The 23,762-nt window shown below is 44.3% G+C and overlaps 1 protein-coding gene across 4 annotated transcripts in view; it reads left to right on the plus strand.

Annotated features, from left to right (window-relative positions):
* The first annotated feature begins 3,056 nt into the window (after window positions 1-3,056).
* MLXIP (MLX interacting protein) overlaps window positions 3,057-23,762 on the plus strand; it is a 44,025-nt gene continuing 23,319 nt past the window's right edge. For 3 of the 4 annotated variants that reach the window (XR_008434074.1, XR_008434075.1, XM_053959637.1), the window contains exon 1: window positions 3,057-3,427. Coding sequence is in view for 1 of the 4 variants with exons in the window: in XM_053959637.1 (XP_053815612.1) it covers window positions 3,057-3,427 (371 nt within the window). In the remaining 3 variants the exon portion in view is untranslated. The remainder of the gene's footprint in view (window positions 3,428-23,762) is intronic. The other variant, XR_008434076.1, reaches the window with a different exon arrangement.

Consider the following 23,762-nt stretch of genomic DNA (forward strand, 5'->3'; position numbering starts at 1 on the left):
TTTAAGATAATTCATTTACCAAATTCCTCCTTTGGTGCTCGGTTAATGTGTTGTGGTACCTTAAATTGGAGGGGGTAGGGAAGGCAGGGTGTGGAAACGTGCTTCAGTTTGGAAATGAGCTCGAGTGCAATGCTTGCAAGGGTAAAACTCCCGAAGAGTTTTGGAAAGATTCTTTACATTCAAGATGGATATAAAGTGTCCAGCTTATTTTTAGTGTTCAGTGTGCTCTGTCCCAAGGTGGCCTGCAGTTCCACAGGCAGCTGGACTGCTCTGCTGGCTCTGGCTCCCAGCGGGGCGAGCCCCAGCCTGCTCCCACCTTGACTCTGCTTCCTCCCTCACATTTACCAGAGTGCTCGTAACATCCTTACGAGCCCCTTTAAACTCACTAACCTGGGAAGGAAACTGGTTTAGTTTGGTTTTTTTCCCCTTCTCCAGATTAGTGAATTAAACCAGGAGGCACGTATCAAGGAGTTCCATACGGGGTGGAACTGGAGAGAGAGGAAAGGACAAGTAGAAGCAAGGCTGTAACTCAAGATGGGTCCCAGAAGGAAAGGCCTCTGAACAGGTAAGGCTTGTGCCAGGGAGTGAGCAGTGGCAGCCTGGAGCAGGGCACGGCTGGAGGTTGTCCCTGTGGTTTCCTGGGAGCAGGATGGGAGTGGGGCACGGCTGGGCTGGACTCCTGCACTCAGCCCTGGCCCAGGCTGTGAGTAAGATCCCTTGAGCTCTTTCCCTCATCAGTATGGGAATGCTTATCTTCCTGTCTGTAGATTCGGGAGGATAATCTCACCACTAAGTGGTGTGGAATACACTGTGGGCATTGAACAGCTTGGATGTCTCTGTTCACAGTGTGTATTACAGTCGAATTCCTCCTGTGCTAAAAGCTTATTTAAAGGAATTGATGTTGTTCCTTGAAGGAACATCATCAGAAGCAGGTGGCCTGTGTTTCACCTTGAACTGTGGAATGATGAAAAACAGTAAGAAAAGACATATTCAAAAGATGCTGTGGCCTCTCTTTCCCTGTGCCTCCTGGAATTCTTTGCTGTGGAGCAGGAGATCGCTGGCAGTCTTGAACTGTTACTGATCACCTAAATGCTCATCTTAAAAGGGCAAACCAAGAGGTCTGTCTCTAAATTAAGTGGATTTATTTTAAGGAATGTCTTTTTCCTTCCATCTGGCCAAGGAGAAAACCCTGAACTCGTGTCCCAGCAGCTTAAAGCTGCTGCCCTTTCTTTAAATGATGGTGTACTCCTAACTCTTCCTAGAAAATTGCACTGCAACCTAATGATTTTATCTTAACAAGTTACCTGTCTTTTCCTGCAGGAGGAAACACTGGCTTAGAATTTAGTGAGGTCAGTGTACAGACTGTTGCCATGGAAATACTTTATACAGTGCTGCTACTGATGTGATTTTTTTAGCTCAGGTTTAGTTCTGAATAAACTACATGGAAGACGTACTAGGTATTGTTAAACTGTGAATGTTGTTTGGAAATGTTTTAGGGGTTTTTTAATACTTAAAATATTCTCAGAATGTCTTGCTGGGAGGCAGCACTTTTTTTTCTTCAGAATTTGTGTAATGTATGATGCTGACTGAGAGCTGAATGCTAGTTTTGGTTTTTAAAGATCTGAGACAGCTCTCACATGATGTAGTCATTCCTTACTGTTGCTTTCATGTGTGGGGAAGTGTTTGACCTACCACTCCTTCCCTAAACACAGGGATCAGCCTTGATTCCATGCTAATGGGGAATGTCAGATCATTGCATGGGCGTAATTGGGATATTGCAGGGATGTCTCTTCTCTCCTTGCCCAAGACGTGCTCTCAGTCTCTTAAGTCTCCTTTGATCTTATTTCTGGTTTAACACACCAGAAAAAAGTAGCATGTGGCTATTTAATGTTTGGAAGCTTTTTCCCTCCTGAGGGTGGCTATGTAGAAGAGCCTGTTTTTTTCATTTTAAGTGTGAGGCCCTAAAACTGAAATAATATATGCAATTTAGTATAAATTCTTTGGAATGTGTGTTCAAGGATCTGACTGCTCCCCTGGTCATGGAGGTTTGCACTGCAGGGCAAGTTTGAGATCTTTTCTCTTGACTTTGTATACACATACATATGTGTATGGGGTTTTGTGCTGTAGGATGATGCTCTCTCCCCATACTGGCCCTGTTGCTATGTTTTTATGTTAACCTACAGGATCCCTTGCTTCCTTTATGCTTTTGAGAAGGATGAAATCTGACCTTTACTTCCACTGGAACAACTGTGGTTCCTTTTTATGTGCCACTGAGCAGGTACTGAGTGAGCTGTGAGCCACCAGCCTGGCAGCAGAAGCTCCATGTCCTGACCTCTCTGTGACTCTGCGGGCTTTTTGCAGACTGCTTCTGGAAAATAATAAGCAGTTTAGTGTATTAACGATAATTTAAGTATTTCTAGCACAATTGCTCTTTCAACATTCTTCAGCCATTTCTGGGCTGTCCTCTACATCTCGTGTTCCTCGCAGTCCCTTAAGTTTGGGAATGTTTTCCATAATCATTAGAGCTGGAAGGGGCCTCTGGAGATCACTCAGTGCCCAGGCAGGGTCACCTGGAGCGGGTGACACAGGAACGCATCCAGGAGTGTTTGGAACGTCTCTAGAGAGGGAGAATCCACGGCCTCCCTGGGCAGTTCCAGTGCTCTGCCACCTTCAACGTGAAGCAGCTGTTCCTCGTGTTGAGGTGGAACATTTCGTGGTTTAGTTTGGTTAAAAAAAAAAAAAAATTATTCTGCTGGATGGAAGTCCCCGCTGGATCACTTAAACCAGCCATCCTCAGAAGGATGAGGGACATTCCCATTCCTGGCACAGGGCAGCAGCAGCACCGCCTTCCCTTTTTTTTTTTTTTTTTTTTTTTTTTTTTAAATAGTGATGCTGGCGGAGCCTCGGGGTGTCCCCGTTCCCCCGTTTCCCGGCGGGGGCAGGGCGGCGGCGGGGCCGCTCCTTCGCCTTTAAGCGCGGCGGGGGCCGGCGCGGGGCGGAGCGGGGCGGTGGCGGCGCAGAGCGGGCGCGGGCTCGGCCGCGGCGGCAGCGGGGCCATGGCCGCCGACGTGTTCATGCGGCCGGCGCGGCTGCTCGGGGCGGCGGGGCCGCTGTCCCCCCGCACGGAGCCCGACGAGGACTCGTCGGACACGGACGATGGCGGAACGTCGCCGGGCGGGGGGCGGCGGTGCGGGCCGCGGCGGGGGCAGCCCCCGGGCCCGCAGATCATCCACTCGGGGCACTTCATGGTCTCGTCGCCGCACAGCGAGCACCCGCCCAAGAAGGGCTACGACTTCGACACGGTCAACGAGCAGACCTGCCAGACCTACCAGTTCGGGGCGGCCCGCGGCGGCGGCGGCGCCGGCGGCCGCCTCAGCATCGACGCGTCCCTCACGAAGCTGTTCGAGTGCATGTCCCTGGCCTACAGGTACCGCCGGGAGCCGAGCGGCCCCGGGAGCGAGTCCCGGCCGGGCTGGGCGGGGGGACCGCGCCGGGGACCGGGACCGTGTGAGGGGTGGGGTCGCAGCCGAGCGGGGACCACCCGGCCCACACGCGGGGTTTCGGTGCCGCTTTTGTTTCCAGCGAACTTGGGGCTCCCGGCCGGCCCTTCCCCGCAGGCCCGGGGCCCGTGGTTGGGGGCGAGCGGGGGGTGTCGCTGCTCGCCGCCGTGAGGGCTGAGGGCTGGGGTCCCGCTCGCCCCGCTGGCTGCTGGTGCCGCTGGAAGCCCTCAGCATCCCCGCGGCCAGGCTGGGAGCGAGTGGAAGCCTCTAGTGCTAAACAGAAACGCTTAAAGGGCAAAGTGCCCCGCTCGATGTGAAACCCGGCCAATTTTCCTTTTTCCCCTCCCCAAATTTTATTTTTATAACAAAGTCAAGCAAGCGGGCTCTGTCGCTGTTTCCTTTGTTCCTGTGGTGGCTGCAGCTGGCAGCAGCACTTCCTGGGTTTTTCTGCACCTTTTGCTCTGACTTCAGTTGTCTCTTCAATAAGGCGTTATATTCCCATTTATCCCCTTTGTCTGTCATCCAAAATGGAGGCAGAGCTGTGGAGTAGAAGTGTTTTGGAAAGATGTGTGTCTGCCCAGTCTTTTGTTCCGTGTGATATAGCAGAAACCGGATCCAATGTGATGTTCTCTGCTGAGCGTATTTTGGAAGTTGATTAAAAGGGTTGATGGAAAATGCCTCTTGGCATATCAACGGAAATATTTATTTTCATCTATAGGAACCATGTTAGCTTGCTAAAAGAAAATTAACATTGCTCACCCCAAATTAATCTATTTAAGTATTACTCAATGACAAGGAAACAACAGAACTATCTGTTCTGTACAGTAGCTAGAAGATGTAATGTAAGTAATATTAAAATTTTGATAACATTGGCCAAGAACGTTATTAGTTATTGGCAAGAGACTGAACCCCAGATAAGATGTGTGCAACAGCAGACCTAAGTACTTTGCGCTTACAAAAACAAAAAAAAAAAAAAGTAAGCCTTTTATTGTACAAGCTGGGAGGAACTTGCAAAGGAACCACAGGGATTGTGAAGGACAGACCTGGGCTGCTCATGTGCATCTGCTCCTCGGCCTCTATCACCTTTGTTTTATTTTGTGCTTCCGTTGGTATGTCATTGGGATTTTGAAACTGAGGCTCACATCTGGTGCAAAGGAATAATTCTGTTACACTGACTGACAGTACTGGGTTCTGAGGTAGGTGAATAAATTGAGCACCGAATTTATTTCAGAAGAAATAATTTTATCCTGCCTGCTGATGGTAGCATGAGGCAAGGTGCAGAAAATATCTTCTTAGAGGCTGCCAAAGAAAAGCACATTCTTAATGCTTCTGTCCTTGGGTACCTTAGGGTTTGCTGAGTTGCAGCCCTGAAGCATTCTGCCCAGATCCAGCCTGCTTACTCAGCAGCTTTGGGATACAATTTTTAAATCTGCCAAACAAACCAATTGTAAACTTGAGTCTAAAAAAGGATTGAAGTAATTCTGGAAAATCTGATTTGAGGTGTTGAACGTGGCTGTGAAATGGGAAATGTCTTTTTAAAATGATTGAGCTTGTTGATCTTGTAGGTTGTAGTTCTCTCTGTCCTCAGGTTGGATTTGATCTTGGTTGGTTTATGGGGATGTTTTTGTGGCTGTTGCCTCAGCTGTACCTTTCTCATTATTGCCTGTCAGATCCAGCACTGACAAAGCACACAGATTCCATGTTAATGTTTTCCGTGCTGCCTTTGCTGGCTAGAAATTCACTCTAGAAAAGAACTGGAGGTGTGGAAATCCACAGCAAAAACTGTAACACAGAAAGGTGAAGATGTGTGGATTTTGCTGCCTGCAGAGCTGGGGGATGCAGCCTTGTTAAGCACAAACCCAAGGAAGCTGCTGTAACTGAGCTCTCTGTGTAATATTTATTTACACATGACACTCATTGCTGGTATTTCAGCGTTTAAAGTTTTAAAGAGAAGCAGTAAAACGTGTGGTACCCATTAGCTTTGTGGATGGACTAGAAAGCAAAGCTTTTCTAGATTACCTCAGTCATTACCTGGGTCATTACCTCGGGTGGTTTGTTTGGAAGTGACCAAATTTATTCTGGATCACGGATTTGTGGTGTAACCTGGGCTCTTTTAGTTGTGCTGTAAATTTTTTTGAGTTTGGCTTTGTGCTGTTAATGGTCAAACTTCCTATGATAAAAAAAAAGTTATTTCTGAACACCAGGGAAGCAATTCCCTCATGGCTTTGAGCAGTACAAACCAATGTGATTCTTATTTTCATCACAGCTGTTTCAGTCACATATCCAGTTGCACAGCTTGAGAAGTCTCATTTCAGATAAGCCATTCCACAGGGGAAAATATGCCTATAGCATACTCCCCTGCACAGTGAGCAGATTAAAACAATTTTATTAAATTAATAAGTAACTTATAAACACTGGGGTTTACAACAGGTGTCACGCGAGCTGTACTTTATCTAAATGTAACCTGTTTTTCTGATGAGATTGATTATGGGAACTGTACCACACTGACAAAAGTAAAAGAACACTGGTTTTCCCCTTTTAGCCCCTTCATCTCAGCTCTTTAAGCCAATGTGACCTTGCAGACCTCGATGTGTAGGTAGCTAGAATTGACTTGTTGCAGGCAGGCAAAAAGATTTTAAAAAATGTTCTTCTCAAAATGAGAAAGACCTTTGACACTGCTCATTCTAATGAGAAACTGTGCTCCTGGGTACATGACCTACAATACACAGAATTAAGTAAAATGTTATGTCATCTTGATATTTAATTTAGTAAAGCCCTCTAATAACTTTACCATTATCCAAATAATTACATTGCCCAGAAATAACTTCCCAAAGCTGAACTGTATTCAGAAATGTTTCAACAACAGCCTATCATGAAGGCTTTTTTTTCCCAGAGATTGGGACAGAAGGATTTTTTTCTCTTTGTTAGGATTAATGATAATATTCACACTGGGTGGTGTTCTTTTTAAACTATTATATATTTTTATGTCAGTCATTGCTTATCTTAGTATAGGCCATGGTAGGGTAGATGAAGATGACTTTGTGGGCTCATTTATTCTTAAGTAGCCTCAGAGTTCTCTCACCTCTTATTAAGAGCTTAAGGAGCATGCCAGGTGTTGTACTTGAGGTAAGAGTGTTAACGTTGGCATGAGATCCTTGTCCAAAGCCCTCTGGATCCTGCTTGCTAAAGCTGCACACAGCAGGAGAGTGGGGTCTGGGAACTGGGACAAAAGCTGCCTTGTGAACAGCTTGCCAGGTCATTTCTAGATTTCATCTCTCCTCTTTAGCAATATGACTCCTTCACTTCATGTAGATGGAAGCCAAAAATATTCCCTTTCCCAGTGGACTGACATTAGGGGTCAGCTTGTTTCCAGAGCACCTTTGCCACACATTCTTTGTTAGTGCAGTGTTTGGGGAAGTTCTCAGCGCTGCTGATAGCACTTGGAGATTAAAAACCTCCAGAATTCACTTACATATTTCACATGCTGCTTGTAGAAGCTACTCTGATAGAAACACCTCTATTCACCTCTGAATTTAGCCAAACTTGAGCAGAGCTGCTGTTACAGGTATTTTTTAAACCATAGTAAAGGTCCCTTCAAAGCAAGGATGCTGTGTTCAGGGTGCAGTATGAATCAGGACATCGGTACTGAGCCTCTTACCCTGCTTATGTCAAATGCTTGATATAGTCACAAGCTTTTAAGCTCTGTGTAAGATGCACTTTGAAATTCCACCTTGACAACCTTGAACCTCAGGAGGGTTTGCAGAAAGATTGCTGAGCTGTTCTTGTCTCAGAGGCGCATTTCTTTGCCAAAGTAAACATTTAGTAGTGGTAGTGTGAGAAGGCCTTGATTCAGATTAAAGTTTTGGTGTCTTCAGGGCTACAAATGACTGCAGGAAGAACAGACAAATTCTGTGGGCAGAGGTTTAGATACAGGGACAATTTTGTTTGTTTTGCTTCTGGTTATTTTGGTGTCTCTGCAGACTATTTTTATGGATTTGGTTGGGCAGGGTATTACTATAGAGGTGTGGGGCACAGTAGTCACCTTTTTCATTAAAAAAGCACATTGTTATCATCTTTTGATCTACCATTTAATCTACGTGTTTTGTTGTTGTTGTCATCTTGTGTTTTTACTCAGTAAACAGATGTTCTTTTCTGGCTTAAATACAACATGGATTTTGTAATCATTTTTGATGGATTGCTGAAATAGGGAAGAGGGAGCTAGTTTGTCCTCAGATTGCCAGTTCTCAAGAACTCTTGCATGATCTGAAAAAAAAAATTGGTTGAACTTTGAGATTTGGCATTATTTTTAGTGAAGATTTTATGCTGCATGATTATGGTGTGCTTTGAATGGCAACAGAAATTAATATGTTGATTTCCAGTTCTCCCCCCCCTTACCCATTTTTATTTCTTTCTGCTGAGTGGCAAGAGGAATTAAAGCCAAGAGACCCAAATTCAGGTCTTGGCTTTACTCATGTTTTTCCACACACCCCTTTAGCAGGTCACTGAACCATTCTTGTTTGTTACTTTCCCATGTGGGGGAAAAAAAAATTTCCATTCTTTTGGAAAGCGGAGTTGATATTCAGTCACTTGAGCAGCTGCTTATCTGACTGTGTGTCCTTAAGCTATGATTAGTCTTAATCAAACAAAAGGGTATCTAGTGATGCTGCAAGCTGGGAAGGGGTGGGGAGGAATAAAGGGAGCTTTGTAGCCATTTTGAGCTGCAGGCTGGGCATTTCTGGGATGTCAGAGGCATTTTGACAGGCTTGAAGGAGAGAGTGAACTCTTTAAGTTGTAATGTGTGGGTGGAATTTTTCCCCTAATAACGGCACTCAGAGATCTGCTGTAAAGCAGGAAGAGATGAAAGGGCAAGGAATGAGGCTGGAAACTCACTGAGATGTGAGTGAAATTAAGAGGATCTTTGAGGAATGCATCGAGTGAATTAGAAAGGCCAAGATAAAGCCACACAAAGAGCTGGGTGGTGTTTTCAGAGGCCACAGGGATGGAAACAGGAAAGAAAAAATGAGATACTGCAAAGTTCAAGTCATACAAAGGATGCCTCAGCTGACTGGGTGGGTTTGAGCCCGGGTTACAAACTCACTGAACCCGTGTGAGTGAGGAAACACCCAGCAGCAGGGGTGGATGGAATGGCAGCAAGGAAAGGGAAGTCTCTAATCGTGGTGGGGACTGTGGGGAAGAAAAGAGGTTGGAGTTGTACTTAGATGAGATTTGAATAAAAGGACAGAGGAAAATGAACACGATGAGTTGTGGAGAAAGGAGGCTGTTGGTGTAATGCAGTTCAGGGCAGGAGAAGTAGGAATGAAAGGGGAGAATATATGGAAAGTAAGGGTAGATGATGGAAGGTGTGGCTGGAGTTGGAAAAGTCCAGTGTTAATTCCCCATGATAGGAGAGTTAGATAGGATGCACTTGATGAAGGTGTGCCTGAAGGAGAGAATGAGCTGGATGGACCCAGATAGAGAAGTCATGGATGATGGAGCAGTGAGGTGGGGCAGGAGCTCTGGAATTCCTGCTTTGGGTCTTCTCATGCTGCCTTTTGCTGTTGGAGAGAAAGGGTTCTCTTTTTAAAACAGAACAACAACAACAAAAAGCCTTATCAGCTGAGAAACCTGGACCAGTTTGAGTTTAATCTGGAATTTTATTTTTAATTAACTACAGAATACAGGCTATATGCTTGCAACTTCCTTTCTTTGTATGCAGAAATTAATTGCATTTACAGTTTCCTTCATCTGTCCTTTGATATCGTAATATCATTGGCACAGACAGTTCTTTAAAGACAAAACTTCTAAGCTACTTCTGAGGAAAAAGACAAGCTTTGTAAACTCTTTGATGACTATAGAAATATTTTACAGCTTTCATACAATTTTCCTTTCGCTCTGGAAAGGAAACCTTTAACATGTCCATGAAACAATTATGAAGATGATTAGGAAAAGTACTTGTTTCAGTTGCCTCCAAAGAAAATAGAGTTGGTTCTTTGTGTTTCAGACAGTGATGGAAAAAGCTGAATCTGATTGTTTTTAGTGCAAGCTAGAGTTACATTACTGTCACCGTTTCTGAAGCAGGAAGGCTTGAAAAAAAGGGTTAGGAAAAGCAAGATTATTCAAAAATTGCTTCTAATAGTTTTAGTACCAGAACAAAAATCCTGAACGTGGTCTTTTCAAATAATTTGTTTGTTTGCTCGGATGGGAGTTGGAAGGTAATTTTTGGTTGTTTTTGAACATAAAACACGCTGACTTGGTGTTGCTCCTGATATAATTAATGTTGCCAACCCTTGGTAAGCAAAGCAGCCATTGCCATCGGAAATGGTCCAGTGTGCATTTGCCACAGCTTATTTACTTTGTGACACACAAGCACAAAGCTCTTCACTAACCCTTGGTTTCTTGGCTGTTGATCTTAGATAAATCAGTTACTGCTTTTTCTTCCCTTTCTCCATTCTGAAGTGACCAAAACAGTCTCAGCACTTCAGGGCCCCAGATGTGTGTGCTGGCTTTTTAGAAAGAGGGAAACAAAGGCATAAAGTTTAGAAGTGAGCTGCCATAGCTGACAAGATCACACCTCAGTTACAAACTTAATAAAGGAAAGAGGACAAATGGAAGAAAGATTTGGGAGGGGATGATGCAGAGGATGTGCAGCTTACTGGCATGTGCCTTAGAAAAGCTACTGAACTGATGAGGAACTGGGGTAATAAAACCAGGCTGATATTTGAAGGGCAATCCTTATGCTTCTGGAAGGCAGTGCTCTGCTAATTGTCTTCACTGAACTGCCTGAGAAGCACCTGCTCCCTGCCCTGCCCGTGCTTCTGAGAGGCATCGTTGCTGTCATCGTGCAGTCCCCAAAAATCCTTTACTATCTGGAGCATCACTCAGGAGTCCAGAGTGTGCTGCTGACAGGGTTCTGTTGGGCTTGGAAGTCTAAATGGTGTGAGCTTGTGTGAGCTGGTAAATGGTTAATAGCCTTTGGAGGCATGACCCCTTTCCTCAAGAGAGATTTGTTCAGGAGCTGAATGTGCCACTCCAGGCAGCAGGAGGACCCTGCCTGTTTGGGAGCTCTTTACTCTGCAAGCAGGAATGGGGGCTCCTTGTCTGTTTGCCTGTCTTGGCTCCATGCACTGCCGTTGCTGGACTCTGCCTCCCTGTGTTAAATCTGCTGTTGGATTGAGCAGAAGTTTGCTTGAACTCGGTGGGAATGGTGTTTTATCTTCCTGCCATTCCCATGCATGTGACAATCTCTTATCAGTCTCCTCCAGGCTTAATGCCTCTGAGGAGCAAGGGGTGAGGAGAGCCTGGGTGACACCTTGGCCGTTCCGTGTAGTGTGAATGGCTGCAGGGGAATTGCCTGTTCCCTCTCTGTTAAGCAGATTTCACTTTGTGCCTTAAGGTATGGAAACTCTTGAGTGCTGCTTAAGAGGAAGCTCAGCAGCAGTTACTTTTGTGAAAGATTAGTGTTTTTAGTTGGCTGTCCAGCTGTGACATCAGTGGATAATAGAAAATGGGATTGGAAAGGACCATAGGAAGCCATCTAGGCCCAGGGAAAAGATTCCTACCCTTGACTGGTTATCCAGACCATGGCCACTTGCAAGGTATATGAAGGTACAAAGCCCCCACAGTGCTAGGAGTGGTTCTCAGGGCTGCTTTGTCACCTTTGGGACTGTAAGAGAAAAGGTGACATGCCAGATGGAAAGAGCTTTCAGGGCACTGGATTATCCTGTAGCAGGGTATTAGTGAAAGAATCTGATTCACTTCAATTAGTGATATGTCAGTGTGTTTTGGCCAGAATACTCCTGACCTACAGATAACCCTTTGCCATCACGGCTGGTGATGTACCATGATGTGAGGAAAGGGTTCAGCTGTTTAAGTAGCTAAGTGTTGCTGCTTAATGAATTGATCATTTTTCCTGAAAAGCAGAGAAAAATTTTAATGACTTGTTAAATTTTAATGACTTGTTAGAGAGCTTTTTAGCCTTGGTTTTGTGTTTGCAGCACATTATCTACAACAGTAAGGCACAATTGGAGACCTTTTAGTCTTTCTTCTTCTGGTTTATCTGATGGTGTAGTGCAAGGAAGCAATGGATACAACTCTTTTTGCTGTATTTAATGCCTTATCTTACAGTATTTTTCTACATACAGAGATAAATGCTTTATTTTTAAATATAGCAGGAGATTTCTGGATTTCTGGGGATATCTATTGCTCATTTATACCACACCAGAGCAAGCAGAGAATATCTTTATGGGTAGAGTGTGTATGTAGTGTTTGTGCTTCTGTTTCATTGCAGATTAACAATATTTCCCTATGCATTCTCCTAGTGATTCAGGGAACAAAGAGCAGAATTTTGGGGGGACGGTTCAGAGCAGAAATAAGAGCTGAGGCTGCTTTCAGCTGAAAGAGCAATGAAGAATGGTTGAGAGATGACCCTTAGTTTTTGAAAAGTTGTCCTTACTCAAGCAAAGGAGTCTAATGCTTGTTACAGTTTTGTTCCTGTGTGAGCTTGAAAGGGCTTCTTCCATCTCAGCAGATCAAGGGTGGTCTTGGCTTTGCTGGTTTTGGGTGGGGCTTACTTGTCCTAGGGCTGGCTTGTGAATTAAGAACAGGAATTGAAGAGTGGAGCCTTAAGGGTGACTGAGGGGGTAAGGAGAAGATCCAGATAACCTTGCTCTTGTGTAATAGGTTTGCCCTTCTTGAGAAAGGGGATTGCTGGTACTTGTTTTGGAAGTGAGATGGGAGCTGCATTGTTTGTACTTGGGTTTTGCAAATCTGGGGGGAAGGGGGCAGTTGGCAAGTGTGACCTGGCCTGAACCTTCTTTGTGGGGTGTTTGCTCCTCCTGGCTTTGTCCTGCACTGCATCTGCCCTGGTATTGAGCGAGTCCTGCAGATGTGGGTCCTCAGAGGTGTCTGTGCTGAGAGCTTGTGTGAACACCAGGGCCTTCAGTGCCATTAGGATCCCTGTGGTGAGTGCAGGACCTTGGTCCTGTGTCCTGCCAGGTGGAGAGAGCGAAGGAGCAAAGGTGTGCAAGTGTTTTGTTCTGAGGAGTTTGTGTTGTAGCTTGTGCTGCTGCCTAGAAGAGATCTGCAGAAGCACAAGTAAGCAGGATGGGGCCTTCTCTTTTCCCTGATCCTTCCATTGGAGGCTGTTAGTCCTCAGAGATCAGCAGGGTTGTTCTTTATGAGACATGTCTGCATAACAAGATTCAAGCAAACATTGCAGAGGCACAAAAGAGGTTTGCTTCTGGAATCTGTCACGTTCATTGTTTTCAGAATTCTGTGGCGTGGGGTGTTTTTACTCGAAATCCTGGCCTCCTTTCCCTCTGCTGCTTTGTTTACTCTCCCTTCCCTCAAGGTCCCATAGTAACGGGTGCAGCAGTTCAAGGACACAACAGCTGAAGTGACCTTGGCCAACACGGCTGGGAGACCTCTGGCCAGGCTGCAGCAACTCAGTGACTGCTGTATCCAACAGCCAAACCCTTCCCCAGCCCATGTGAGCTTGGTGTCCAAAACACTTCTTGTCCACATTGCCCCATCTGTGCCAGGGACTTGGTTGCCTTGGCACCAAAAATCTAATGTAGGGCAAGGGTTAGACTCACTCCAGCCTGCCAGGGTGATGATACAGAGCCCAGGCCTCTGTGGTAGTGCTGCTGTATCTTTGGAGCAGCTGGAATGTGGGGTTTCACAATAGACCTAAAAATAACTCGGGCCCACAGCATTTAATTACTGTATGTTGATGTGAATGTGAGCCATCACAGGCTCTTCTGCTCAATTCTTCATACTGCTCAATTCTACATACATCCAGATTTTAGGCTGTTTTTAAATCTAGTTTGTTCTCACTGTCCACACCACTCACAAAGAGACAGAGACCAAATGGAGCAAGAATTGCAGAAGAGCTTCTCATGTCTTTGTAATTCTTCTTTGGAGTCCATGACTGCTCTTGATTATCTTTTTGTCATGCAGACTTTTGCTTTTGGTGTTATGGTATGACACTTGATTTAATCTGTGTTAGTTGTTAAAAGCCCATACTTTGGAGGCAGAAGTGATCAAGGTAAAAAAGGAAAAGCATGCACATAAAAAGGAAAACTTAAAAAAAAGGAAATACTTGAGCTTGTGGGTCTGGCAGCTGTTAGAGAAGAAGTGTTAGTACCAAACTGGAAGAGGGCAGTGGAAGATCTTGTTGCATTTCTGATATGCCAGTCATTGGATATGGGTATTATCTGCTGCCACGTTTCCCAGAGCAAAGAATGCTATTATTTGTTTTGTTCTTGGATGGTCACTCTGCTCATCCTGATGAATTTCTGTATGTTTACATAGAAGCTGTAGTCTGAGTAAGCTTAGCCATGGCTAGTCAAGCTCTGTTAAAAATATTTACAGTGACAACTGCATCAGGAGAACTCCCACTATTTGAGTGAGAGGTAACACAGCGGAGTCCTGGTCCTGCTAAGCTGTGTAGTGGATTCAGGAATGGCTCTGAAATGTGCTCTCCTGTTAGCAGCACACAAAGGTCTGGATGTTGCATACCATGCTTCTCGTGTTAGCTCGTCCTGTACAGTGTCCAAAGAACGTATCACTGTTTCCCTGTATAAGCTCCTGCATATTACTATCTGCACAGCTTAGTCCAAATTTCTGTTTGCTTGGTAAACATCTGTCCCTGACAGGATGGAGGCTGAGGGAACTGGCTAGAAAATGTGCTGGTGGTGTGCCAGATGTGGGAAAGCATGAAGCAGTGAAAGGGAATCAACTGCTTGCTTTTGCTCTTTAAAACACAGCTTTTGAGAAAGAAAATTGAGTGCAGGGGTTGTAGAGGAGGTTTGCCACCTGGAAACATAGAAAAATTACTTTTCTGAATTAGAGGATATAAAACTTTTAGAAAGGATGGACTAAGTCAAGGGATTTGGATATGGTTGTGAAATATTTAGATCTATTACAGAGCCAGAAGAGCTCTTTGAATTTTGTCAGCTTATTTCAAATGAACCTAGTGTTGGGGTGAGAGAACCGACTTATCAGGAATACAAATATCCTCAAGGAGGAAACTGCACTCACTTCAGGTAATTATAAGCAACCATGTTTGACACCTAAAACAGAGATTGTGAAATAATTGCTTTGGGAAACAAAAACAATCTGTCCAAAACCTGGGGCATCCAAGCTGTTGAGTAGTCACCATAGTGGGTGTTCTCTACTAAAACTGTCATTATCCCTCCCTTTTCAGAGCAGAGTCCTTGCCAAATCAATATACATACTCAGCTAGGGGGAAGAAGTGTCTATAAACAGCAAAAAGTGTAGTTCTTCAGTTCACTTTGAGGGATTGAGTTAATATACTTGCTAATATCATTTTCCTTTAGATCTGGGAGGGGCTGGTTGTTGGAGCTGGCAGGAACACCAGAGAGACAAGCTCATCCTGTTGTGACCCTTCCCCAAGCACCTGCTCACCCACTGCTGGGACTGAGCATGGGGAAGGCTGGACCTGTGGCACCCCGGGTGGGTGTTCTTACAGCCCTTGCCAAAGCAGGTGCCGAGTGCTGGAGTGAGCTACACAGTATTTTAGTATCAGCTGGGAAAAAATTCCAGGCAGCATTTGGTCTCTGGAAGCTGCAGATAAGGCCAGAGTGTGTGGCTGTGGCTGCTCTCTGTGGCCTCAGCCCCGTTCTGTGCTGCTGCCTGGAGGTGCTGGGTATTCCATGATCTTGTGAAAGCACAGAGCCAGTATGCTTGTGACTGGAACGACACTGTGATCTGAGTCATTCTTCTGTGAGGAAGGGTAATCTGCAGCCAGACTGCTTGGGACCCAGAGGCATTCCTAAATCCTGGTCTATCTATCCTGCTGTGTGAAATTGTTAACCCTTAATGGAAGCCATGGGATAAGATTGCACTTACTTTATCAAATCAGCAAATGTTACCAAAGAGCAGAGCTTAGCTCTGCAAATAGATGCATAGAATTCTTCAATAAAAGCTAATTCATTACTGTTTCTAATAAAATTTTGGTCTGTGAAAGCTGTTGTTTAGGAACTCAGCGTGGATCCCATCTGTTTTTAGTATCCAGTTATATAAGTAGAACCCTCAAATCTCCAGTAAAAATCTTAGCAGAGCTTAAGGAGACTAAAACTTTTATTAACAGTTTTTATTAGCACATTAGTAGGCTTGGTGTCTAAGCTTGGCATGTGGTGATTATAGGCTGGGTGCATGTAGCAGGCTTTTGGAAATAGGGAGACAGATCCTAGGAAATTTTGAGAGATTGCTTCTCTCCATAGCAATAAACACAAAAAGTGTTATTTATCTTTCACATGAGCTTTCCCAAGGGACTGTCCTGTCCCCAGGACAGGACTCTACAGAATGAAGGTTGGGACCAATTTTTTTTTTTGTGATTTTTGGCACGTAGGAAAAACATGGTTCAAAGAAGACTTGAGTGAGGGTCATTTAGTGACTTGCTTGTTGTTTTGCTTGCAGTAAGATTTGTGAAAGTGCTGATGCTGTCACATGTTTTACTGGTCAAGTCACCACTTGCTTTGGGACATAAACCATCTCAGTCCATTTGAAAGTCAGTCCAGACATGTCTTTTAACTGGTGCACAGGTGAATGGCATGAGAATTTCTGAACCATGTTGCTGCTTGATATTTAATCATGGTGGTAACTGGGAGCAAAGGAATGACTTTATAAGGGTATCAGGCAATAAAACAAAGTCTTCCTCTGAACTCACTGCATATAGTGAGGTTAAATATTGCTTTTTGAGGTTAACTGCTATGAAACATTGATCAGTGCCCCGTGCTGTGCATAGTTACCATAACCACCATCATTATAAAGTAACAGATCCAACAATTCAGCAGGCTTGGAGCCACCAAGGACAGGGTTGATCTCTCCTTGTGTGTGTCTGAACCTGGCATTGCCCTTGTCCTGTCCAATCCTAGACAGGCAATGGGAGCCATCTGGCAAAAGTGTGCTGAGGATTATGAGCATTATTAGCTGCTTCCCTGCCAGCCCTGTGTCCCAATTAATTAAGGAATTAATTCACAGCCTTCCCTGCATTGCAGCAGACAGATCTTCACAGCTCCAGTTTGACTCGTGACCTACAGGTGGAAGTTTGTTTTCCCTCTGTGTTCTCTAAACGTTCAACCTTCCTGGGACTGTGGTCTTGGGTGGGTGGATGCTGGGGAGTTTTGCTGTGGTGTTTGGGATGTGGCTGCCCCCATGGCACGACCATGCACAGGGCAATCGGGTGTTCACCATGAATTGAAGAGCTGCTTCTGGTGAAGCATTGCCAGAGCACTTGTTTGCACACAGATCCAAGAAAGGTCTAAGTGGAGACTTTTCCTGTGAGTTCTGCCTGACCTTTGAGAGACTTTTTTTTCCCACATTCCAGGCTGTTCTGTGTGAGTTCTGGAAGGAGTTTCCTCCCTTCATCATCTTTCTATGGGATTTTGATTGACCCTTGAGTAGTTTCAGTAGTAACACAATGGTGCCTTTACCCTGCTTCTGTCTCTTGTGTCTGGTTCAGCTTTTATGTAAACTTTGAATAAGCTGTGTGTGCTGTTGCAGTCTTGAGTCTGTAATAACTGAATTTGGGAATCAGCCTGGTGTTTTTCAAGCTGCAGGGAGCTGGCTGCAGACAGCTGAGATGAAAGCTTTGTGTCACTAGGGGAGAGCTGGGAGAGCATCTCTGCTTCTGGAAACCTGTAAGGCTCTTTCAGAATAAGATCCCTGAAGTCTTGCAGTATATTTATAGGATGTAATGTTGTTCAGAGAATGTTACAGTATCCTCTGCAGCAGAAGTGCTGGTTTCGGGTTTCTTGAGCCTGGTAAACAGCTCTGGGCTCCAGGGGTATGTGTGCTGCTCAGAGAGCTGGGCTGATCTGCTATGCTGATAGGGTTTGTTTGGGTTTTTCAGAAGCTCCATGTGTGAAAAATCTTTTAAGTCCCAGCTTATCACATCTTGATCAGTTCATTAATCTAGGCTGGGACCTTAATGTTCAAAAAGATTCTGACACATTTATAGCTCTCCATACAAGAGGGTCCCTCACCAACAACTATACTTTTAAATGAAAAATTGAGGTGTACTGCAAAACCCTATCAGTTCCTGGTCATCTGTATTGGGAAACAGCTCTTTGTAGTGAATATTGTGATTTTGAGAGGGTTGGTGAAAAGCCAGTGGCAGAAATCAAGTCTTAGGAAGAAGTGAAAATTTCAAGACGCTGAAGTAAGTAGGATCACTTCCCTTTGTACTGAAGCAGCTCTGAAAAGTTACATTTATTTCCACCATGCATGACAGCATAGGAAACACTTCAAAAAGAAGGAAAATAAAATGTATTAAAAAAAAAAAGAAAAGAAAACGAAATATACTGATCTGATGTGAAAAATGTAAATCTAATCCTTGCTAAAGCTTACCCTTGCTCGTAGCATTTCTAGTGTGGGGTGTGTGGCTGGGATATGCTTGGCTGGTGTTCTGTCCTTGCTTTGCCACTGACACACTTTGTGCCCATGGGCAGCTGCTCTCCATCCTGGCATTTCAGAGTTGGGCAGTGAAAGGGGTGGGATTTGCCTCTGAGCCTGGATCCCAGAACACTGTGTCAGCTTCTTTTTCCATGATGGGGTTTCCGGTAGTTCTTTAAGAAGGTTCTGATTTTTTGACAGTGGAAGTGGGTGGCCTTTTATAAAGTGTTAATATTTATAAAGTTACAAAGTTAAAGACAGCAAGGATCAGGGAGAGGTTTGGGGAGGGTCAGCAGTGACAGATGTGATGGTAAGGCCCATTTTCTCAGCCTTTTGGCTGACTTATTACTGACAGTACTTAAGAACTGTTTTTCTTTTCTTGCTATTCCAGTTCTGTATAAAAGTGAACCACTGTTGGACAACTGTCTGAAAAGTGGGAACATTTCTAGAAATATCCTTTGATTTCTGACTAGAAATGAGAAACTGTCTAAATATTCTGAGTCTTTAAATAGCCACTGTCTGAAGGGCACCATAGCCTTCAAGTCTCCTTGATATTTGTACTGTTTTTTATATTTGCCCAGTGCTCTTTTCACCCTTTCATAACCTGCATGAAACCTGCATCTGGTGAAGGCATTTCTCAGTGGTCCTTCCCAGCTGCCTGCAGCCTTCCCTGCACATTGGCCAAACTGCAGCAAGTGACTCCTTCCCCTATTTACACAGTGGTGGTGGTATGAAAAACTGTCAGGGTAGGTGTGATAATGCTCCCAAAATGTGAATTTTTCATCTGTCCCTGAGGAGGCTGCCTTGACACAACACCTACCTGGTCATTCCTGAGTCCTGCTTAGATCAGGTTGTCAGAGCAAGAGCCCAGGCACTGCAAACTTTCATTTATGCAAATTACATTAAACTTCCAAGCTTAAAATAGCATTGAATTTATAATATAAATAAATCAACGTTTCTTGTGGATTTGTTGGGACAGGAGTATTTGCTTCAGGCATACAGCTGACCTTTCACTTTCCTGTTCCATTTCAGGAGGTGCATACCTGAGCCTGCCTGCGTGAAACCAGTCGAGATAACATGTTTCTTGGCTGGTGTTGCAATTCCAGTTTGTCAGTGGCTAAATTTTTATTTTTCTAACAGTTCTTAATAGATAATGCTCATGACAGAGGAAAAATATTTGTCCGGTCCAGTATCTCTGTCTTCAGGATGGAAGTATTATTTTTAAAAGGTGTTGAATCAAACAGTGAGGGGACATTTATGTTGTTTTAAAGTGTTTGATTTAACTTCAGCACAAAGCTCCCTGCTGTTCTTTGTGGTCTGTGGGCAATAGAACATCCCTCCACAACCCTGAGCCTGCTGCTGCAGGAGGATTTCAGGGAAGGAAGATGAACCAGGTAACAAAGAAAATTACCTGCCCCAAATCTGGCTTTTAAAATGAGCTCTGTCAGGGTTTAGTATCCTCAGGCTGCTGCTGGGATTAACTTTGTAGGTAGGAATTGTGAGATACTAAAATGTGGTGTCCTTGCCAGTCCTACACACGTTCACGCCGTGTAGAAATGTTTTGGTTTCTCTTGCCTGCCCCTTTGCTCCAACACACAATGCATATAATCTGATTCTCTGAATGAACCTTTGTTTTGGGAAATACTGTTAGTTTTGGCTCTTGGAGAGCTGAGCTGACAGGCCCAACTCCCCAGCAAAACAGATTGGAGATGACAAAACAAATGAAAACCACGCCTTTGAAAAAAAAATGCTGGGGAGAAGCCAGAAAGTTCCTTTTCTGTGTTGCTGAAAAAGCTAATCTATTTAGCTACTGTAGTATCAAGTCTGAATTTTGTCCTCTATTTTAATTAAGAGCCTCATTGCCATTCATTACCTGTAATAAAATAAAATTCTTACCTACCTCAAAAAATTGCATGATCGTGTACCGGAAGGAACTGAGGGGAGGCACAGAGGAAGTGGGTTTTGAGGCTGGAGCTAATAAGGCAAAAAAGAGTTGTTTTAGCACAAGGGCAGGGGGAATCCACTACCTAAACAGGAAAAGACAGGACATTTCTGTAGCTTGTCCCCATAAACTGAGTTGACAAAAATCAGATTTGAAAACAAAATAATTTGTTTACAACCATAGCACATTAGACTCCAGTGATCTGTAGAAGTGATTTCTGCAGACATGCAGTAGCTGCTTTCCAGCCTATCTGCTGGGCTTGCTGGGAATACATATTTGGGCAGCAGGACAGACCTGTGGAATCTAAACCACAGTGCTTGGAGGTTTCTGTTTAAATTCCATGTACCATAGATCTTGGCCGGGTGCTCTCTGAGGAGAAGAGAAAAAAATAACACCTTCTGAGCTAGGGAGCCAAGTGTAGCCAGAGATTTTCCTTGTCCCTGTGTATCGAAAAAGGGAAGGATAAAAGGGTGGAAATGAGGAGTTTATGTGCAAAGCACAGTAGCACATAAAAAAAAAAAAATCTATGTCCTACTTCTACTGTGTCACTCACACAATTTTGTAGCCACGGGCATGTAATCCACTCTTTCCTTATTTTAAGCAGGAGAACCTGCATTCCATCCTCAGAGGGTATTTTAAAAACTTCTTACTTGATGCAGCATTTAGTTCACTACAGTCCCAAGATTTCTTCCCAGCTGCAATTCCTGCTCAGCGACTTTTACACGCCATGGTGTGGAGAATGAACTTAAATTTTTCTGAACAGGAAAAGGGGATTTTTCAGGCTGATGTTTACAGCAAAGTCTTCCCTATTGCCTTCTGTTAGAAAAAGATTTAAACATAAGGCTGTGGTACTGTTGTGAGCATTTCTGAGGGAGATAAAAAATTGGGAACTGCAAGTTGAATCAGAAACAGCTGAATAAAGCATTTGAGCTGTGTAAAACCCATAAGCTCTACCATGCTATACCATATAGTTTCCATTCAATCGACATGTATTCAAACTACCTGTTAAGTGGAGGATATATAAAATTTATGTTAATATTTTAAAGTCTGCTTCTCTGTCCCTTCAATGCTCTTTGTAGAAACCAGTTTTGTAAAATGCTGGTGTTTCTTAATGCTAGTAAGTAATGAAAAACCCCTAAATTTCTTCTGGGTTTGCACGCAGATAAATGTCCCTTTCTGCCCAAATCCAGAGGGTGCTTGTGTCATGTACTTTTATGCTGACTGAAGTTCAGCTTAAAATCCTCTGATTAAGGGAGGAGAACAGGGGATTCTTCTGTTGTGAGTCATCTCATCTCAGAACTTGATCCTGCTTCTACAGATGTTGGAAGGAGTTTTGCATTGAGTTTATTAATTGAATGTTGTTTCAGTGCTAGGGAGGGCTACTGGTTTAAATTTGGCAGCAAGTGAATGGCATCTCGTTTATCTGTTAAGAAAGAGGGTCACACCTTTGCCTTATCTCTACCGAGTCCAAAGCATCACTAAAATACCCCGTGAGATCATTAACTGAGTGTTATTAACGTAGAACAAAACAATGAGATTCTCAGAGGCAAAACGTTGCTTGTAAATGGATACTGTCAGGGTACTGTTAGAATACAAACCTGCTCCCTAATCACATTTCAGTTGATTGAAGAAAAATTTAGAAATGAAAGGTGTTGAAGGGAATCAGGTCACACTCTGACAGTGGATGTCTGTTTCTTGCACTTTGCTGCAAATTTTGTGATGTTTGAAGGTTTGTAATTGTTTGAAAACACAGCTGCTTTCACTGGAGTTTTAGAAATGGAGAGTTGTGAGAGATCAGTGCCCTGTTATCTGTCTGCCTGCTTGGATCTCAGTTGCCTGAGGTTAGTTCCTGAGCTGGGAAAATGCATGTAGAAAACCTCGGGAATGGACTGCAGCCTCTCTTGGTGTATCCAGGACTCATTGGTGGAAGTGGCAGCCTCGGGTGCCTGCAGCCTCTCCTGTGACAGCCCCACAACTCCTCCAGAGTCTTTTGGGGCCGGTCCAAGGGGATTTCCAGCTCTGTTGGCTGTTGAGCTGAAGCTCTTTTGGCTGGTTTGCTGTGATCAAATCACTTGATGAGGACATTTGGACTCTGGAGGTGGAGGTTTCTACATGGGAGACTGAGCTGAGCTGCTGGAATGCATTGCAAGTCACCCATCAGATGGTTTTCAGCTGCTTTGATTTGATCTGTGTGTGATAGTGAGGAGAATATGAAAGTCACCTATTCTTCCAGCATTGCTTACATAAGCTGGGCTGCTGGCAGCAGCATCCCCTGCAGGAATCACCCAGGAGCCTGGCTCCCTGTGCTGCTCAGCTTGGGCACCCTCTGTGCAGCACCAGCATTCCCACAAGCTGTGGGGGCAGCTGTCCTGGCTGGTACCGTGCACTGTTGGGTCCAGTTCTCCCTTGGGATGTTCTCCTGCTCCCCTTGTTGGGAGCAGCATCCCTGCAGAGCTGCAGCAGCTGTTGGAGAGGGGGCCAGGACCACGGGGGTGCTCTTGGGTTGTGCTGCAGGTACGTGGTGAGCATCCACCTGTTGGGAGGTTGCTCCACATTTGCTGTAGGAGTTGGTGTGATCTTACAGAACTGGCAGGAGCCGCAGCCAGATGGTCTCTCCAGTTGTTTGGGTTTTATCCTTGTTATTTTGCTGCTTTAAAATCTGAAGACTGCTTTCAGTTAGGCAGCTGCTCTCAGTCACAGTGCTGTTCAAAGTAATTGACTTTACATTGACTTTGGAATTTGGAGCAGTGTCTAAATATTGTTGTCAGTTTCATGCTGATTCCTCTCCACTGAGGCTGAAGTCGTTTCACTTATGACCTCAAGCTGGACTTGTGTTTTGCTCCCATGGGAACTAAAAATAATAATTATTTTAAGAATAGGTTCTTAATCACTTCCTTCTTTTGATGTACTAGTCTTGTTTAGCATTTTCTAAGAATGTAATTGAAAATATTTTAAACTATTTGTGTTTTAATTCCAGTTTTAATTAGCTCTTTGAAGATGCAAGGAGTGTACCAGACTTGATTGCAGTTCCTTTTAGTCTTTTTATAGAAAAGCATTTGCTCTTGTTATTCTGAGTGCAGATTATTAGAGTTTTGTTGCTTTGGCAAACTGTCGAGTCACACAGAGCTGTGAAGAGATGAACATTAAGTTGACAGATTTCTTAGTCAAAGGCATGTGGGCACTTTGTCAGTGCTGGTGATGCACATTAATCTGCTGTCTCCAAACTGTTAATGTACAGATGAGAAACAGGAAAAGATGTGCTTTAGTCTGGGTTTGGAAGACAAGATAAGGTGTGCAGTGGTTCTGAGGCAGAGCTGGCTGTGCAGTGAACACCAAAGATGTTGGGATAGTTTGCAGTGATGGGAGAAATGCTAAATGGGTGGAGATCCTCTCTCTGCCCTGACACATGGGCTGGGTAACAGTGAGATGAACTAGTAGGAGATTGTTCCATTAACTAAAAATCTTGAAATTTAGAAGTGGAGTCTTGGGAGATGTATTTCAAAGAGTGGCATATGGATGCATTACTGAAAAGAAATAATCCAGAAGGATTTCCTAAATGTCTGTGACCATACAGATGGTGCTGAGTGTCTTAAAGCCCAGTGACAGCAAAAATACATTAACAGTGATTTTTCTATTTCTTGCTAATAGTTCTCATGGTTTGCTCTCACTCCCAGTCAGTGAAGTTGCTTGCTCCAGCAAGTCTGCTTGTCTTGGGGGTGCTCATGTTCTGTTTTGTGTACACTTTTTCTTTTAATCAAGCACCAGTGTTCCAAAGGCTGCAGCAGAGCCTTGTAGCATGGTCCTAACCCCCAAAGGGGCAGCTGGGCATGGACAGGGCTCAAACTTGGTCACTTGCCTGTTCTCTTGCTGCTGGGAATTATCCTTTTAGTGCAGTTCATACC

Source organism: Vidua chalybeata, chromosome 18, assembly GCF_026979565.1.
Source record: "Vidua chalybeata isolate OUT-0048 chromosome 18, bVidCha1 merged haplotype, whole genome shotgun sequence".
Lineage (NCBI taxonomy): Eukaryota > Metazoa > Chordata > Aves > Passeriformes > Viduidae > Vidua > Vidua chalybeata.